This window comes from Equus przewalskii, chromosome 7 (assembly GCF_037783145.1).
Source record: "Equus przewalskii isolate Varuska chromosome 7, EquPr2, whole genome shotgun sequence".
Lineage (NCBI taxonomy): Eukaryota > Metazoa > Chordata > Mammalia > Perissodactyla > Equidae > Equus > Equus przewalskii.
In genome coordinates this window covers 76193560-76214109 of record NC_091837.1, presented here as the reverse complement: position 1 = coordinate 76214109, position 20550 = coordinate 76193560, and the positions used below count along the sequence as shown (strand labels likewise).

Sequence of the window (20550 nt, the reverse complement as noted above, 5' to 3'; positions counted from 1 at the left end):
CTGGAGACAGGGCTGGAAGAGAAAAAGAAAAGAAATGAAGTCAGGGGTCAGGGGATTCAGGCAGCTGGGATCCAGCGAAGGACAGTTGAAGCACTTAAGAAAGCAGACAGAGCCCTGGTCGGCCAGGGGAAGCCACCCAGAACCAGCACTGGCCTGTGTCCACCGTGGGGACACTGACTGAGCAAAGCATTGAGAACCGCTCTAATCTGGACTGGCAGAAGGACTGGGCGCTGTGTGTGTGTGTGTGTGCAATATGTATAATGGGCTTCACAAAGTACACTACATTAACCGGATAGCTTTCAAGACGCATAAGCTATGTGAGTGCTTGTGCTGTATTAATTTAGCCTTCTCTAGAAATGCCTGGAAAATAATAGGCATTCAATGAGTCATTGAGGAATAAATAAACGAAGATTGAATCTTGAGGTCCTTGGTTTTTTATTGAGGTCAATATGAGAATGGAGCACGTCTCTCCAGCTACTACAAAACCGGCCTTGAAGAGAATGGCCGTCAATGAGACGAAAGAGCACCTTGGCTCAGAATCCTAGCTCCACCTCTAACTGTGACCTTAGGCTGGTTCCTTACCTGTTGCTGTATCAGTTTTCTAACCTACAGACTGTAGACTAACTCGTAGGATTTTTGAGAGGCTTAAATGAAATTATATATATCAAACATCTAACATGGTCTTAATGTGTTACTTCTCCCTTCAAATTCTCTTATTTAAAGAACCAGGCAATACATTCCACTCAGAAGATAGGGATAAGAAATTTGGTCTTTCCCTATGTCCAGACTGGGTCCTCACTGTATCAGATAATTAGGACTATTTAATTTACCTCTGCTCCAGCTGTTAAGAAATTTAGAGCCAAACTGAATGGTAAACTGCAGTGTATCACTCAATGCTTTCTGGAAACCTCATCCACCTGCTTCCTCTAAGAGGTTTGGAAACAAGAAGCAGAAAGCTAAGTGTGAGGGGCTGGGAAGGAAGTGGGTGATACAGGAGCAGATGTTTGCCAATAAAGGGACAGGCGAAGCACATCTGAACCTTCCAAGACGACCCCTTGACTCACTAAGAAAGAGACCTAAGATTTGCGTGTCACGGAGTCAGGGCCTGGCAGGTACTTTAGCACCAAATTTGAGTGATGCTGGCGCTTTGGTGAACGCTGGCCAAGTGGAGTAAATAAGTTGTGTACTTCTTCTGTCTGCCTGGGAGCTTCCTGAAAATTTGATTTTGATTCCATTTTAAAAATCTTAAGTTTCTGGAGTGTGTTATATATATACAAGTGACTCTCAGCTTATTAGCGAATGGCTCTTTGGAGAAGAGTATTCTAAGGAATAAGAAATGGCAGCAAAAGCCAGTGGGAGAAGGGGTCAGAGAGATGTGGCCCCAGGAAGGCAAGGGGAGAGAGCAGTTCAAGGAGGATTGGCCAGCAGCTCCAAACGCTACTGAGTAATCAATGAAAATGAGGGCCCATTTCTGTAAATCAAATTCTATTTCCCCAAAGTTAGCCATTTCATAAGAGGGAAAACTGGTTCTTGAGTTATAACAAAATCACTCTGTGGAATGTAGCAAATTTTGCAGCTCAGACATTTTAACTCAACCATTTCATGGTGAGATAGATTATTCACACTTGAGAATCAACATAATTACAGTCCTTTTAAAATTTGGCACAATGGCCATAAATCCAAAGGAAAAAAATAATAGCTTTTATGGCTTAAATGAACCCGAACCTTTTCTATTCTACTACATTTCCTTCTGCTTCCAAAAGAGGCTGGCTGGCCGGCCCCGACGGCTGGCTTCTCATCTCCTGCCATTTGAGGGACCTTGGAAGAACAGAGAAGGTTGGGCCTTGATGACAGTGTGGGACTTAAATACTAGATATGCCTTTTATTAGCTATGTGATCTTGATCATTTGTCTTACAAGACCTGCAATTTTTTCATCTGCATAAAGGAGATAATAACTCATGGCTTTTTGGATTAGGAATTCAGCAGAATAATGAATGAAGTTAGTATAGTGTCTGGCACAAAATACGTATTTAGAAACGTCAGTTCCCTTTCACCTCTCCTCTTCACTTTTTAAAAGTGAGCACTTTGTTCTGGGTTGAAGAATAAAACACAGGCAAAACCCACCAGCAGCTGTGAAGCTCGGGTGGCCCTTCAGAGATGCCCCAAACTGAGGCAAGGAGGGGTGAATCTTTGTACCCCAATGACCAGGTATTGGAGGCAGCTGCCTTTGGGGAGAAGGGTGGGGCCTTGAGAAAACTGGCTGTCTTCAGCCTAGGCAATTCTGAGGACTGTCAACTGAGAGATGTCAACAGCCAACAATCCAGCGCCTAGGGCCCCAGCATCCACCACAGTCACCCTTTGCCCCACTCAGAGCCACTTGCTTTGAATAAATTCTGGGAGCAGCTCTTCTAGGATTCTGGAGGGAATTTAGAAATATTAGTGGGACAAACTACAACCCTTGACGTTGCAGCAGATCTCCAAGCCACCACCAATACACATTGTCTTCTTTGGTATCCATTCTAAGCTCCCCTTTCCCTCGGCAGAAAGCTCTACTAATCTTGGCAGATTTCTGTCAGCTAACCCAGATCCTCACCCATGAGGGGTCTGAACTCCTGATAACCATACCCTTCAGGTCTACAAACTAGTCAAGGGATTTTGACTTTTTAGGGGGCAGTTGCCTTCAGCCTCCTGTTACCAATTTTTGATTTTTTAAGGTTGCATAGATTGAGCCCCCGTTGGCTGCCCTAGGGATGACATGTTTTATTCATTTCTAAAGATCTCAGCCATTCAGGCTCCTCTGCACTCCAATCTTGCTGTTCATTATGATATTTGCACCCATTGGGTCTCTATTATTTCAGGATCCTATCGTCCCCATTGTGATCAGGAGCCCGTTCTGTAAGGGCATCTTCTATCCTCAGCCCTGGCCTACAGTGATGGGGCACAGCACATTCTCACTAGCATATTCCTTATTGCCTGGTAAACAGAATGTCCTCTGGCCTTTCTCACAGAGCAGTTATCTGGTGGTTTCTGGTTTTACATCGCTTATCTTCTCCAGTGTTCGACCACTCTTAGCTTTTTCTTTCTTTCCACCACCATTCGCCATGGCAGTCCTGGCATTTCTTCCCAACTTCGTGTTGACCACCATTTTCTCCAAGCTGAGCAGCAGGTTAGTAACTTGTCCTGGGTCCTTGCGAGGGCATTAAATCCCATATCAATAAATGCTCCTTTGTCTCACTTTATAGTGTCTCCCTGTGACCCAGCACCCCCAGAATTCAGTCCCATAATTCTCCCAGTTTCTGCAGGTGCATGCTGGCTTGGTCCTAGAGCTCCCGCAGGATCTAGTTCTTTTCTTCTCTCAGCAGGCCCAAGTACTTCTGCAGCCAGGTTCTACTGTGAGTGAACCTTAGCTAACTGGTCTGATGGCAGGGAGAGAGGGTGGGGGGCATGCGTGTGTTTGCAAGGGAGAGCCCTCTACATCATCCTCAAGCAAAGGAGTGGGCCACTTAGGCAGGCCAGGAGGGTTCGCTGGAATCTGGGGATTCAAGGATTGTTCAATTGCATCAGCCCAGATAGCCCCATCCATCTCAATCGGGGCTCTGACCTTGGAGTGGCAAACCTTTGGAGCCTAACTCTTCAGCCTCCTCTGGAACTCTGCTTCACAAAACAAGTCCTGGGCCTAATCCTCAGTTTATGTTCAGTTGCAGGAGATGAGGCTCTCCCTTGATGCTGCCAAGCAGTCTCTCTGGCTTTCACATTTAAACCTTAATTGGGGATTAATCACCCTCAGCTTTTCATCATCTTTTTTCAGTGTGCCCAGCAACAGCCATCCAAGTCCATTATCCTTATAATTTCTATTTTCCTTTACTTCTCAAACACATGCCACACTGCACCCCCCAGTGCGTCCCCTTCCATCAGAATGCCAGCCTAATTCACCATCCATGAAAGTTTTAACACTTGCATGGCCCCAGCATGTCAGAGGCTATCCATGATCACCAATCACCAGTGATGGGATCCTCATTGCCAGTAGCTCAGCGGGTGACCCAGCTCTCAAATTCCCAAATCTCAAATCTCAGGCCATGCTTGGTACCAACTGCCATAGACTGGGTTCTCTGGGTTGGAGACTATGAGATAGAGACCTGCATAGAGGAAATTTATGGAGCAGTGTTGTCAGGATCAACACTGTAGTGGAGTGAAGGAAACAGGACTGGGCAGAGGGAGAAGCTGGACTGCAGCGTAGTTCATAAAAGCTTCAGCCAATCCCAAGGGGCATCCTGGAGCTGGGATGGCCCTCCGAAGTTGTTCTCAAACAGCTAGGGCCTGGGCCTTTATACCTCCTCCCTGACTCAGCATTGGATGTGGCTGCACCCAGGAGAGGGAGCATCACCTTGGAGCTCTCTGGCTGTGAGGCAATGTCCAGGGAAGGACTCAGCACAGAGCTATTAGACACCAACACTCCCAGCAACCGGGGGAATAAATGCTCCAGTCCTAGAGTGGGAATTGGAGCAGTGGGAATCCAGGCAGTGCGCATGGCAGGCATCCAACACACCATGCTATCTACGTACCAGAATATCGGATAAGAGGATGTATAAAATTTTTAAAGCATAAATAACAACAACAAAATGAAATCTGGAAAACTAATGAAAGTCAAAGAAATATTTTATTAGGGTTTTTGCCCTAAATTTCTTTTTAAGGGTTTTTGACTTCAAGATCTCTGGTGCCTTTTGGCCCAAGAGTCTTGTCTTTTGTAGTTGTATTAAGTGAAGAGCCGTCTATATTGTCGGTAGTGCCCACCAAATGCCTCATAAGTTGTAGGTTTGAAGTAGTTTATGTAAGTTCAGATCACATAATTTAGACTTCCATAAATTCCTACCTCATTACCTTCCCTCTATCTTCCTAATTAATTTGTTTATTCTTCAAGGCCCAGACCAAATGCTTCCTCTCTCTGAAACCTAACTTGACACTCCCCCACCAGAGTTAATCACTCCTTTTATTCTCACAGCTCTTGCCCATCTCTGTTTTTAGCACTTATTCCATAGTGCTATGGTCCTTTGCTAGATTGTGAGCTCATCAGTGAGAGGAAAACAGAATACAGAACGTATGCTTGGCATATACTAAGATTCAGTAAATGCTTGCAGACTGAATAAAAATGTTGCATTGTGGTATCTTTAAATTATTCATAAATTTTCACTAAAACTTAAAATGCTACTGAGTGGGCCAAGTTTTAGACAATACATTTCACATTTGAGTAAACTGAAGTGTTAAGTGATTTTGACAATTGTCGAAACAAGAAATGTTGACTGCAGAATCTACATATTTAGTTTCTTTGCTTTGGTGATTTCATTAAACCTACCCTGTAATACTTTGTCCAGAGTTTTGTTCAATCCTGATAAATGCATATTTTTAAGATACTCATTTAAATAATTCAGTCATCCCTGATGCTAATATGAGTCCTAAATTTAATGTGGTAAACTAGTTTCTTTTGGAAGAATCAGTCATAACTTCAATACCTATAATCAACCAGTCCCATCCACTGGCATATATTTTGGCATTTCCTCAGTGTCTAGAAATTTTGGTGAGAAACAAGATGGTAACACATTGCAACACGGCAAAGAGCCTCGTGAATGCAGGTAGACCTACAGACACTTCCTTTTAGCTAAGATGTCCAGACATATTATTGGAGTCTAGATAGAGATAAAAACACAACACAGTACAAAAACCCAATGTTTTCCAAAGAACACAAGTAATTTACAATCTCATTTATCCATGCTCAATAAGGACTTCTAAATGTCTACTAAAATATTAGCTCACATTTATCGAGAGCCTTTTACTATGTGCTGCTCTTGCAAACATTTTACAGGCATAATCTCACGGATTTAAGAAATGCAATGCATATTTACTTGATATCTACTACAAATCAGGCATGTGCTAGATTCCTGACCTTCTCTGGGAAATTTCAGAATTATCGAGGAGTCTTGGCTGGCTGTGTTCTCCTTTTGAAACAAACAAAACTAAAAATCTCCAGCCAGATCTATCTTCTCAGAATAGAGTGGCATTTGTTGTTCTTGTTGTTGGGGAAGATTCACCCTGAGCTAACATCTGTGCCAGTCTTCTTCCACTTTGTATTGTGGGTCACCGCCATAGCATGGCTGGCTAGTGGTGTAGGTCTGCGCCTGGGATCCGAACCCACAAACCTGGGCCGCAGAGGTGGAGCATGCGAACCCAACCACTACACCACAGGGCCGGCCCCTTTCTTTTTAATGAGAAAGAAGGTACATAAATTAAGGCTATATTTTCACTGTTATTTTAATCACCAAATAATTAGGGTATGTTTACAACAGGCCTGCTATTACGCGTCCATGAGCAAACAGAGGGTTACTTCAGATACTTCAGAGTACTCAGGATTCTCTTGTCCTTCTGAGCTTGGCTGGAAGGTATGGGCACCATTTGACTTCTTCATTTTCTTATCTGTAGGAAAAAGAAGAATCTATATCCATTTGATGGAGGTATCTGTCCACAGAATGAATGGATCTAATCTTGCTGGTCTACTTCCTAGAGAGGCATACGCCTCTCACTTAGAAGAGAACTAATTAGAATACTTTTAAAAGTAATTTGCTTGAAGGGACTTGGGAAACTAGAGACAATTCAAGTTCCAAAGGTACAAGAACTCTTTTCTCATGCATATGATTGGACCAAATGTGAAGGAGGATCTATGATTTACGATGTCATCACAGCAGGATCAAGACGAATCAAAAAACAAGATTCTGAGATGTCAGCACAAAATGATGTAACCACTCAAAAAACAATTCACGTCCAAGAAAAAATGAACAGAAACAAGAAGTCTAGCCACTTCTTTAGGCATTCAATATTCATGGTGCTGCTCCTATAAAATTTAAAGTTTGATTAAAGCGAGACGATAATCTCAAAGCACACAATGGTGAGCTCGGTTCATTTAAACGACAATTACAAGCACAAACCTCTCTGTAGTATTTTTTAGCTTGTAAACAGCCAGAAGAACTGAACATCTAATTTTTGAAATTCTTCTGGCTTTTCTTTTTGACCTTTGGTATTTGTATGTATTGACGATCTCTAAACCATTGTACAAAAACACCTTGAAGTGTCAAGCTTTAAAAATGAGTCTTCTTTTCTCTTTCTCTTGTGCAGCTTGGATTATCTTGGCCTTGTCAAGATACATTCTCTAGTTAGAGGCTGGAAATATTTCCCTCCTGGCTCCAAAGTATTGATTTTGTTCAACACTCAGCTCTGTCAGTCAGCCGAAGGGGTGAAAGGTGAAAGTTCACCCAGCACTGCTTGGCTTTACCTTCCTATTAATGTCATGCCCTTTCCACATTTGATCAGTTTATGCGATCACCAATCATATAGAACTGTTACTGCCCCTATTTTCCCTATAAAGGATACATTTAAGTCATTGGGAGATGTTAAAACAATTCCTGGGATGGATACTGGGCATCTGAATAGGGCCAAGGATGCTGCAGCCAATTCCTTGAATGGTTATCTATTTCCTAAAGAAAATTATACTGTTACTTGACGACTGATTCAATTCCAGTTGTTCTATATTCTTATTTGAAAATTAAAATACATTCACTACTTACACATATAACCTTCTGTGAACAATGATGACCTATTTTGTTACTTTTGCTTTTTCTGAAAACCAATCACACCATTTACCTCAGGGATTTGAATTCAACTCCAAACTGAGTATTAAGTGAAATGACTTTAATGATCTCAGCCCAACCTCCCACCTTGGGCAGCCAACCTATGTCATCAAATCTGACAAGATATAATTTGGTACAATTAATAATCCATTTAGGGTGAAGATAAAGCAACATGCATGCAATTCCCTTGCCCAAACCACAGAGGGTGCTGTTGAGTTTCTGGTAGGAGTGTTTCTCTGGTTCACACTTGCACTTTGTTGGAAAAGGACTTCCTTCTCTACTGTTCTATTGTCCTCTGTGAACAAGTTTCACTTTCATGCAGCTAGCTCTCCAGGGAAATGAATAATTAGATGGAAATAGAAGGCTTAATTTGGTTCCAAAGAGAGGTGGGGGAGAAAGCATATGGATTTCAGCTGAGAATGTTTAAGAAGAGTGAACAATGTTTTTAATGAGAAAAACAATCTTCAGTACAATTCAGTTTTATTTAACACACATATGTACACAGGGACATTCAGCACGTATAGAATCTATTGGTGCAGTCATCAAGAAATGTCTTGAGAGGCAGACATTTTAATTCACTTGCTGTACACAGAGTTCAATCATTACATTTTCATACAGGTGTCACGCCATGTCATCTTTTGCTTGCAAATTACCAATGAAACCACATATGTCTCTACATTTACAAGGACAGGTCCAAATACACTGCCAATGAAATCAGTAAAACAGTAAAAGCGTACACTGGGATGACAATACAAAGTTTACCTTAGTGCTGAGAAATCTAAGCTGTGATGAAGTTTGGGACGGTGGTTGTCCAAAATAGCCAAGGAGAGATTTGTGTTGACAAGAATGCAAATATTAGTCTAGCAGTTAGAGGTATCTGTCTAACTATCAAATATCATCCACCCCAGAGTTTACAATCATAATATTCTATTGGCCAATTAATTTTGGCTGCCTATGCAGACAGAATGTGTCACAGGCTGGCCTATGCCCAGTGCCCAGGGATTCTGCTCCTTCAGGCCTCACAGCTTTGTCCTAAGTCTGTGTGCTGAGCGCCATCCATGCATTTGTGGTGGCCTGCCTCCCGGTCTCACAGCTTCCTCCTGATGCATTGAACATTTTGTTTTAAAAAATCTCTAAGGTCTACTTTTACTTCATCATTCCAAAACAGCCTATAGAATAAATTAACCCCCATTTAAGTTCACAAAGTAAACATGTGCTGGGTATCCAGAAGACGTGGGAGCCCACTGGAAAAACCGACGACACCTTTGGTTTACCTCAGGTTTCTCTAGCTGCATCAAACACAACAGCATGTTCACCAAACAAATAAGTCTACACTGTATAGTTGTTTCTTCCTTGCAAACTACATATATAATCTTTATAAATACAATGTACATGCATGTGGCATAAATTCACTTTTGAAAGAACACCCAAAGTCTAAAACCAAGGAATAGTACAGGTGTGCCATCAACGGAAAGAACATACTTCATATCAATATGAAAGGGACATTCTATTGGTCTTAATTTCTTAACATTTTCTTTAAAAATCTGTTTCAATAAAATAACAGATGTATTTGTTCCTGGCCTGTGATCCTACTTTTTTGTATATTACATAAACTCTGACAATCTATGCCTTTTAAATTAAATGCTCCCATTATCATTTTGGTTCCTCTGTAAATTCTACATATTTTCTCTGAATTTAATAAATAATTTTCTATTTTTGCATTTAATAAACAATATTTGCCCAACTAACCAACCAATCAACAATCAACCAACCAACTAACCAACCAAATCCCCAACTATCCACAGATCAAGGTTTGTTAGGAGCAATTTATACAAAATATTGTTTGATGATATTTTTTCCATTACTATGAGCAAGAACTGGCATAATTTGACAAAAGGAGAAGAAAGCAACCTACTTAAAGCTTGCTTTGAAGCGTGGGCAACACCCTCACTGCAGCGTTTGGTCAGACTGACTGAGAGCCTTCACGTGTTTATAGACACTCCTGGATGCTTGTGCCGTAGTTACTGACTTTCTAGGATATTTGTTTAAAAGAAATCCTGTCTTAGTTTTAGTTTTTCTTTAATTGATCAGGAGTAGTTTGAAGGCTGAATTATAATTACTACATGATAACTGGCACAGTTCGTACACAGGGCAACTGCAGGTCCATGAAGTCTCTGGAAGGAAGGGGTAAACTCTTTCTTAAAAAGATCTGTAGCAACAGACACAAGAGTTTTCATTTTAGGTATATGCTATACTTTCAAACTTGGTTCTTTGTTACAAAAGTCCATTTAAGAGATTAGTTATAGCGGCTGGATAATTATATTAACTAGATCCTAACAGTGATGATTTCTATTTCAAACTACTAAATACACTATCACTTAGCAGGATATGAGCATTTTAGAAGATTAGGTGTCTGGGAAACTGTATTCTCCATGAGGAAAAATTTTTTTTGTATATTTCTCAAATATTAATCTCAAATTGGTTAGGTATTAATAAAGAAGGTAGCAGCTAAGTCCTACGAAATTGGATTGAGTAATTTGCTAGCAATTACCAGAAGAAAAAACCCAAGTATACACAGAATCTTTTTGGTAAACAATAGCATGTTTTAGGAAATCAAAGGAAAATAATTTTGATGACTAGGACTGCCACATTACCTCAGAACTCAACGTCAAAAGCACCAGGTTCAGGCAGCACTTCGGGGGGGGGGGGTGTTTAGCTTGAAGAAAATGCTGATCTGGGCTGAGAGTGCAATCACAGTGTTTATTGATTTTCGGGCTCCTAGTGCACCAAGCAACAGGAGCGTTCCCAGGACCGCTGGCTTCCCCTCCCTCTCCAGCTGGGAAAAATGACCTAGTGACAGAACGGCCACATCCTGCAGAGCGATGTGTGCTTGCCTCTGAATCAATAGGTGGCACGAGCAGGAATCTGTCCCCAAGAACCATGCAGAAGTGACACAGACCCGGCCGCACCCCTGGATGACACTGGTGCGGGCAGGCACTGGGGAATGATCCAGTGAGAGCAAGGACAGAGGAATCTCGGCCTAGAGGATTGAAAGAACTAAGCAGCAGTCAAGGCAGCAGACAGCAGCATTAGACCATGAAGCGGTGCTCCCTCCCGTCGTGGGCCATGAGGATGACGTTGCGGTTGGAAGTCCAGATGAGCCGGGCCAGTCTGAGCGCGTTGTGCGAGCCAGGGGAAGCCGGCTGCACGGGGGGCACCTGGTAGGTTTTAATACAGCGCAGCTGAGGTGCCGAGTTCAGCATGCCGATGCTTCCCAACAGTGAGGTATTCATCTGGAGGGACACAGGGACATGAGAGCACACGTGTCATTTAAAGAATCATTTCCCTATCCCCACCACAGAGTGGTTCAAGTGACACACACTTCGGGCCACTTTTCCTCCACAATGCTTATTCATGTTCATCTGAGAGTTTATTCTTCCCTTCTAAAGGGCTCCTTTCAGTGTATTTGAAATTGTTCTGATGCTGTTATAGTAAATGCATAAATCCAGAGAAACTTCACTTTGTGGCTAGAACTTGACAGCAGGAAAAGTCCATCCGTCTTTAAGAAGGGGGTTGAATTACACATGCTAATAAAAGGGTTCAATCAGATATTTGGAGATTGCGCGTATTTCAAACCGCAGACCCTTTTGTTCTTTAACAACAGTGCTAACTGTACCCTCGAAGGATGAGTGCGCGAAGTCAAGTTTTGGGACTTATAGTTAAAGAAAATGAAGCAAAGTCAAGCAGTCAACAGCGTGACAGGCTACAGGGCCAAAGATCAAAACCTAACCCCTCCCCATCCCCACGGACCAACACCTTCCCTCCTCACCTGCTGTTCTTTTTTTTTAAAGCTCTAGTTTATTTTGAAGGGAAAAGCCAAAATCAGCTTGCATCTCAACACAGTATGCGTGGCTCACTGTTTTGCTACCATGCTAAAGAGAGTATACAACACTACTGGCAATACATTTTTATGAGCTGGTGATTTCTACTTTTTTGGTGGCTTTCCTGAATTTGATTTGAATTTTAAGTTCTCTTAATTCATTCCCATAAATGAAAAAAGACATGGAAATTATGGCTCATGAACAACTAGGCATTCAGGTCAAAGTGCTAAACACTGAACGGCCGTAATCTCAGTGAACTCGTATCTCAGCAACAGAGTCTGAAGACTCCTTACGTTCGAAATATCACTTAACATTTGTTTCAATATACATCTTTTGTGCTATTGCAAATCACATGGAAAGCACACTAAAAATCAAGAAAGAGGCCTCAGAAATAATATTTTTCTTTGCACTAATTTTCATTTCCAATTCTTCTCCCCAGTAACACCTCCGTCTAAATGTGTAACATTCTGGGGATTGGTGTGAAGCATGCAGATTAGGATCCAATGTATACGAATGGTTGACAGTGGAAACCCTGGCAAATCCTAGGACGTTTAAGATGTGCTATTGCTGATATCATGCTCTGCATTTGGATCAGGGCAAAATACAAGCCATTCCTTTCTCTGGCCCTTCTCAGCAGCAGGATGGTGTCAGAGGGCGTAAATCATAGCATCTCTAGCAGGATGCGTGCAGGCTCCACTGACATTTTCACAATTTAAATCATCTTGAGTAATAACCCTTTTAAGATGACTAATGTTACTGATTTTCCTGCATTAATAATAGTGCCGAACACAACACAGAGGTGAAAAAAAATCACTAGTGTACGAGGTCACATTTTAAAACCAAATGTATGGTTATCATTAACTCTTTCTGTTAAAGTTCAGATCACATTTAAAGCCAGGCAGTGCCTTACTATCATCTTCCAAGAGCCTCTTTCCTTGCTTCCTTCTCTTCTTTTTCCAGAAACTCCATAAGAGACAAAAATCAATGCCTTATTGCTTTCTGGAGGCTCCCAAACAGTTTAAATATAAATAATGATGGTAAGCTTGATTTGATAGTTCTCTTGTACAAAAAGTAACAGTACATAATAATTTAGTCTTCTTACAGCACAGATCTAAATGATCCAGAAAATTGCTGGTTAAAATTAATGGGCATCAACAGGCATCCTGTGCTTTTAAAAAATCTAATTTTCTCAGTTGATAAATAACTACAAAGTATCTTTCATTCTCTATGGATTTTCTATGGAAATGTGTATGAAGCTTGATTTCTGCTGGTGGCTCAAAATGCTAGGGGTATCCAACATGTTCAGACACTTCCTTATTTTCAATTCTTTCCTTCAAATTTAGCCATGTACAAGAAATGGGTTGAGGACTAAAGAGGGAATATCTTATTGAATGCTACAGATGGAGAGATTTTGAAAAGTCCATTATTATAAGCTGGGTGCCCCTTACAAGCTGAGCCATCCCTCTGATGATTGATAAATCATTTGACAAATTGATTGATAAATGCCTTTAGTAGGGTCAAACAGTCTTCCTGCCCCAGAAAAGGGCTACGTGAAAGTCTGTATGGTATATAACTATTACAGCTGCACACAGACGGAACGATGAAGACCTTCATACTAACTATTATTTGTTGCTTCTCAGACCATCCTTTCCCTGTGACCTCTTCAAATTAGAGATGAATCTGAGGCAGTAAGGGTGAGTATTAATTTTTCCAACATGCTTAAAGAACGCTCATTGAAACAATTAATCATTTTGTTATTCAATGTTTTCTTGACCAGTGACTGGCTAGAAACTATGCTAAAGTAAGGGGAATTCGAGTCTTAAATGAATGAAAACTAGCTGGAATTTTAATATTTGGTAACATTAATGTTTTTCTCAATTACAAATATAAGAAATACTCATTTTGGCAAATTCAAATAATAAAAGAAGTATAAAAAAGAAAGAAAATCCCAAGAGCTCACTTCCCAGAGCCAATCACTAACATTTTGTAATCTTTCCAGACCTCCAAGTCTGTATATACGCGAGGAGAAGCAGTTTTAAGGGATTTTACATAAACAGGCTCATTTCAAAGGTAGTTTCACAATCTGCTTTTTTTCATTCAATAAAATGTTGAGGGCAATCTTTTTATGTTAACAATTATATATTTACATCATCCTTTTTAAATGACTGAATAGTATTGTATGATGGAATAAATAAAAATAAATGAAATCAATATCCACCTAATTTATTATTAGCATTTCTAAAAGAGGACACATTTGTTGGAAGGTAGTGGTAAAATTTAAGTGAGAGAATTATGGTTGTATTCCATTATTAAACTCTCCTTGTTCAAATACCAATGGAGACACTGAAGTGAAATATTCAAATTGTAGGAAAATGCTGTTGGAGTCTCAAAGGGCTTGAAAGGTTGCCAAGTATATCATTCAATAGCCGAGTACATAAACTAACTAAAATGCAACTATGGCTTCTCCTTTTCCTTTAAAAATAATGCTTCACGAAACAAGTCTGTGAAAATTATTTTCTGAACACATACAGACGTAATTCATCAAAACAGGAAGTGTTTTAATGCTATTCTCAGTGTAAGTAATGCTGCACACAAACCTTTTACTAAGTCTCACTTGAATAATTATTCAACCAATATTTCTCATTAACACTCATTTCTCAGCACAGATTTTAATAGCTGATAGCTGTTGTAAGGTTCTGTATTAATAAGACTTCATTAAGTTTTCAAAATATATTATAGTACATTTACTGGAATAATACAAAAGTATTATCATACATCATTAGAACTAAACAAAATGTATCTAAATAAATCAGCAAAGCCCATTTGAAGAGAGCAGTACAGCCAACACTGCTTTTTGGACTCTCTTTAATTCAAATAAAAACCGCTATACTTCTGGAAGAGGTTTTATTATATTTTCTTGATGAGGCTGAAACAATGTTTCTGTGCCTTCCATGTAAATTTAAAGACCACGCTAGGTATAACTGAGGCAAGTAAGAAATGGGCTGCGTTTCAGATTCTGACACTGGGCTTACAGGCAGGAAAGACTTGGGAGTTGCCTGAGTTGCTCTGGTGCTCTGTCTGCTGAATACCCACATGTGCAAATAACACAAGGCAGCCCCTGGAGAAGATGAGCGTGTGGATGGACTAAGGGAGTGTGCCGTGGCTCCACTGCGTGCAAAGCAACAAGTAATGGCCATGGGTGTAAGTGTCCTTGGCAGAGCCCAGAGACAACAGCAGGAGCCTGAGAGGAGAACTGGGAGACGAAAGGTATTTCAAAATGATATCATCTAATGAACGACCTTGATCTCTGGGGTACGAAAGATGCTAACCATAATTCCATCAATGAGCTGAGCAGAAACTCTGATAAAAACAGAAAAATATTCAAGGAAGGAATGAACATATTCAAATAGAATCCTGAAGATCGAGATTAGGGGAAAAGGCTTGCCACTTAGAAATTCAGGAAAATACTGGAAAGTTTCAAATCTGGCTAATTTAGGAGGTATTCCTTTATATAAGGAATTACATTTTCTTAGCAGGAAAAAAGTTGAACAAAAAAGAGATTTGTTTTCGTTTATTCCAAAGAAGAAAACATGGACAGAACACAAGCTCCCTGAAAGCAGGGACCCCCACTTGCTGACTTCGTCTCCCCAGAGCACAGGTTGGTACCTCGCACTTCAACACCAAACACACGCTGAATGCTTGGAGCTTTCCATGAGCACTCCTTTGGGATTTCAAGTGAAGAGTAAATCGGGAAAACTGGTGTCAAAGTACAGTTGGTGTAGCAGAGACCACTGTGTTAGGCATTCCACTGTTAGCAGAACAAACAGTTGGTAGGGAGTCTCTTTAAAGAGCCGTTGCTGCAAGAGTCCAGTTTATAGCCACCCAACGGACTCACTGTGGGACTTCAGCAGTAAAATCACAAGTCCTGTGGCTACCTCCCAGGAAAAATGAAGACTGGGTGAGATCTCTAAGGAAAAGAGTTTAATCTGAGCTAATTAAGATGCTGGAGATACATTCTGGAAGAAAGGATAATGAGAAAATACACTGGAAAACTAAATTAGATGAAGAGCAGAAAAAGTCTGTGACAGATTTGGAAATTGTCATGCTTTAATAGCATGTTGTTAATTAAACAATTCATTGTATCTGTTTTACATTTTATTAGCTATTGATTTTTTAAAAACCAGCATCAAGCTGTGCCGAAGTCTCGTTTAAACTTGTATTTGTTTTTTTTTAGCTTTCCAAGCAATAAACTGATTCTCATAAAACATACTTGCATCCTAGGAAAGTAAAGGTAACAACAAAATTTTAAATTAACTTTTTTGGGGGGGAGCTGGTAATGTATAATTTTTTTGTAATTATGAGGAGAAAGGTAATTAAAAAGAAGATGGGACGGAGATTAATCACTGAGGATGAAACAAGTTCTAGTGAAAAAATTAGTTGCTTAAAGTTAATATTCATTTTCACCAGAATTAAACATAGGCACTCTCATGAACTGCCAGTCAATGATACTCAGAGTTTTAAAAATGTTTTGAGAGTTTAGGAATGAGACTATTATGTGGAAAATTCAGAATGCAAACAAAAATGAGATCATATAAACAGGACATGAAGTTAACACGAGGCTGCTTTTTCTCCTTATGCCCTATGCCCTGTTAGAGTTGTCCGAATGCCTTGTGTCAATTAGCAGCCTGAACAGTGCTTCCTCTAATTCCCAATTCCGTTCAGGCCAGGCCTTCAGCACACCATGCCCCTGCTTGCCTCTGAATGGCTGTTCCCCCTCCCTAAACACCCACTGCTCCCCACTAGTTACACGGGCCCTTCCTCAGCAGCATCACGTCTCAGCTCAGACATCACTTTCTCTGTGAAGCCATCCCACCACATTACCCTCAGGCTCCTCTCTGTATTGTAATTGCTTACTTATCTACCTGTGTCTGCCTCAGACCTGAAAGCTCTGTGAGAACCGACCCCCTCCTCCCAGACTGCTAATTACATCCTCAGTGTACCCTGCAAGCTAGCATCCGGCACATAATCAGCAAGCAATAAATACTTGATATCTGTTGAAAGAAGGGAGGGAGGGCAGGAGAGAGGGCTGGCGGGTAAGCTCAACAGGAAGCCTTTCCTAGCAAAAGCAGATCATGCAGTATACGCCAAAACCCCGCAGCATCTACGCTTACCTGCCAGAAAGAAATGTGGCTGTCAGTGTTTGAGTAGGTGGCAAGATATCGTCCATCAGGAGCAAAGGCCACTGCAGTGATTGGTCCCTTGTGTCCATGGATTGTCTAAAATAAAATGCAGAGTCATAAATTGTACACATTACACAGAACTATTACATGTACACATGCAAATGCATTCAGTGTTGAACAAGTTGTGATATGGATATTAGATACCATTATACTCTTTATTTTATTTATAAAATCAGGTTAGAAAAACAGGAAAGGCAACCAAAGTTGTTTCACTGATGTATGCAGGGGCTTTGATCTTATTCTGAGGAGTCTACCTGTCTTGTAGTTGAGAGGGCAGCATGAGTCCAAAGGAAAGGCATATATTAATAGGCAAACCAATGTGTGAATTCATTTATGTCCATTAGAGGGGATAATTTTACAATTAATTAGGAAGGTAAGAAACTGATCACCAATCTACCCAGGAATGTCACTCATCTGAAATGAAAAACAATCAAAGCTGTATCATGACATCCCTGTTCTGGAAAGAGTTAAACACTATAATTTCAACTCCTTCATATTAAACATTTTTCATGTTTTATGCTTCATTTTCCACCAATAACACTGTGTTTAAATGCATATGGCTGCAACTAGTAAAAATACATACGCACATATGTTGGAGGTTTGAGCCACATATAAATCAAATACTATTAAAAACAAGTTAACAGGGATAATTTTGAACCTTTGCCAAATAGCTATCATTGATTTAACCATGAATTAAAAAAAAAAAGGAAGTATTTTAGACTAGGTCTTTGATAAAAGGTCTTTACTAATAAAAAATTACACTTAAGTTTAATGATACTAATAGTTATCGAAAACATGGGGATACTAAGCAAATTAGCATAATATTGTATTAACGTCCCTACACTCAACTATTAAAGACCATACCTCTACTACATTAACCAATATGCAGTCTGCTTGCAAGCTGTGGGCGGTCTCCTCCCTCTGTCTAGAAAGAAATGGGGGAATGTGTTCCCCTAAACTAAGACAATACCAGGAAGGTTTGTTTCCATCTGCTACTTTTTGATGAAGAATTGTAAACCTTGAATCTTGCTGGGAGCATCAGGCTCATTATGTGATTCAGTGGTATACATATTGTAAATTTCAGTTAGACTCTTCTCATAATTCACATCTGAGTGATTAAAATGAGAAAAGGAGGGTGGAGAGAGAGATGGGGATACAAGCATGTTCCTCAATGCTCTTTGGATTTTGTTCTTTCCTATAGGTAGGCTTTCAAGGCACTGTGGGATCCAAAATAATGCCTGTTTTCCAGCACTCAGAGAAAAAATGTTATACTGGTATAGAACTGGGCTCTGGGTTGGCAGAGAACACTGCTCTGAGTCAGACTGCCTGGGTTGCATTTGGGATCCAGTACTTACTAACCACAAGACCCAGGGCAAGTTCTTGAAGTTACTTAACCTCAGACTACTCATGTCAATAAAGCAGGAATGATGATGATGATAGCGATATTGATAATACCTGCCTCAAAGAGCTTTGTGAAGATTAAATGAGTTAATGTATATAACACTCTCCACAATGTATATAATAAGAATTCAATAAATACTATTAATAATTGTGCTACTCCTCCTTACTTAAAGATGACCAGACATATATACCTGAAAGTTGCTAAGAGAGTAGATCATAAATGTTCTTACCCCAAAAACAGAAATGGTAATTATGTGATGGGATGGAGGTGTTCGCTAATGCTATGGTGGTGATCATTTCACAATATATAAGTGTATCAAATCAACATGTTGTATACCTTAAACTTACACAATGTTATACGTCCATTATACCTCGATAACGCTGGAAATAAAATAACCATACAAACATAAGCAATCACCTAATTCAATTACTTGAGTACACTGTTTAATTAAAAAAAACAAAAACAAAAAAAACCCCAAAGCATATACCCTAGAATCAGCATCAGTTAGCATACCAGGCGGTCCAGAAACACAGACTTCAGACTGTGGCATTTTATTAAACAGACGTGGTAACTAACCATGGTACCAGCCCACAAATGTGGTGCTAAATTAAGCAACAGGGTAAGCATGCTGAATAATTACTGCAAGAAACCAGCTGAACAGTATGTATACTAGAATGAAAATTGTTGTAGGCGGGGGAAAAAAGTTAACCAATTGAAAGGGAAAAACTGGCCATTCCCACTTACTACGTCAATTTAATAACCTCATTGGGAAAGCATCTTTAATTCTTTTTAAAATCAAGATTCAGTTCTGCTAAAACTCTGAAATTCTACTGAGCCAATCTGAGGCTGTTCTATGGTTAAGAGAGTTGATTAGTAAGGCTTTGCTTTATAACAGAGATTGCAAACTGAAGACACTTAAGCTGAAACCAGATTGTAGATGTGTTTGGTTTGGCTTACAAAATGTTTTTCAAACATGTTTTCTGAGCCCATATTCTAATTCATCAGATATCATGTAAAATCAAGATTCCTACCCTCTCCTGAAACACAGGAAGCTCTGGCAGTCTTGGGCCTTTGTTCGAACATGGTGACATCAGCCATGGTTGAGTGGAGGTGGCCCCCATGGCCCGGACATTTGCTCTTCATTTCACCAATCCAAGCCCTGACACAAAAGAGGGCCTGGCTCCCTTATTTCCTTCCTGGTCCCTTGTAGCATTTAGTTCAATCCTTCCATTAAACATATTTGATTCAAGATACCTTCTTCCATGCTCTGGGGTCCCACTATGCATCTAATTGTGTGAGCATGCTAAAAGCTGCTCTAAGAAAAGTTGGTCCTTCTTGGAAGCCACCCAAAGCCCAACTCTGTGTAGGTATGGATTGATCCTTCTTCTGGAGTTTGGGCCTTAAATCTCAAAAGAGAATGCCAAGCCTCCTTCAGATCAGCAGCCCTCCTCAATCAGCAACCAGAGTGTGTTTCAGATGGAATAGGAGAATGCCACAGTGACCTGCCAGCAGGTCCAAAGGATGAACCAACCCAGTGGTCTCGTGACGGTACCTCTCTGTGAGGCTAAGCTAGCCCTGTTGTAAAGGCAGAAAACCAGATCCACAGGCTCCTTCAGATAAGTCTTCATGAAATATTTTGTATTATGTCTTCATTTTTTAATAGAGGACTGATACTTCAAACATCCACTTAAATATTTGTGTGTCAGTTGAAGATACTCTTCATTATGTTACCTAGTGTCTCTAATAGGAAAGTCTGTGAATTAAGTTCATCTTGGAATTTTCTGCCAGGAAAAGGTTTCCAGATAAATTTTGTTGCTTTCTTTTGTCATGTGACAATAATTACATAACCTAACACGTGTTTGCTTTCCTGCCAGGAAACTCAGAACTAAATTTATGCTTATTCTGTGTGTCTAGTAATGAATACTTCTTACTCATTTCACTAACTATTGTCCTGTTTTCCTTTGTTGTTGTTGTTGAGGTCCCGTCAGATACTGAGCTTAATTTGTTGGTTTTTTTAAGTCTGCTTTGGACAAAGGGATACTACACTTCAGATCAGAACACATCAACACAGACACACACACACACACACAGAGTACATACTGCTAGATGTCCCACAGGGCTGTCTTTTAAAGCGACCTAAGGGAAAACCACAGAGTACTGACTATAGTGTCAGCTGATAGACAGACCTGTTGTCTTGTAAGAAAGCAAGTACCACTCATGGCAGCTCAGGGAAGCTCACAGTTTTAAATGGTTTGGTACATCTGGTGAGTTCATTACAATCTCAGCCTAAGAGGTGCTTCAGCTCTCACTGTAATGGAAATGTTGCCATTGTCTTTTGTTCAGAATCTCTGAA

General features: G+C 40.3%; 1 protein-coding gene across 27 annotated transcripts in view; it reads right to left on the bottom strand.

Annotated features, from left to right (window-relative positions):
• Window positions 1–8137: 8137 nt before the first annotated feature.
• WDR7 (WD repeat domain 7) overlaps window positions 8138–20550 on the bottom strand; it is a 355090-nt gene continuing 342677 nt past the window's right edge. For all 27 annotated transcript variants that reach the window (XM_070627699.1, XM_070627700.1, XM_070627703.1 and 24 more), the window contains 2 exons: window positions 16727–16831; window positions 8138–10967 (listed from right to left, as the gene is read on the bottom strand). In XM_070627699.1, coding sequence (XP_070483800.1) covers window positions 10764–10967; window positions 16727–16831 — 309 coding nt within the window. In that variant the 3' untranslated portion in view covers window positions 8138–10763. The remainder of the gene's footprint in view (window positions 10968–16726; window positions 16832–20550) is intronic.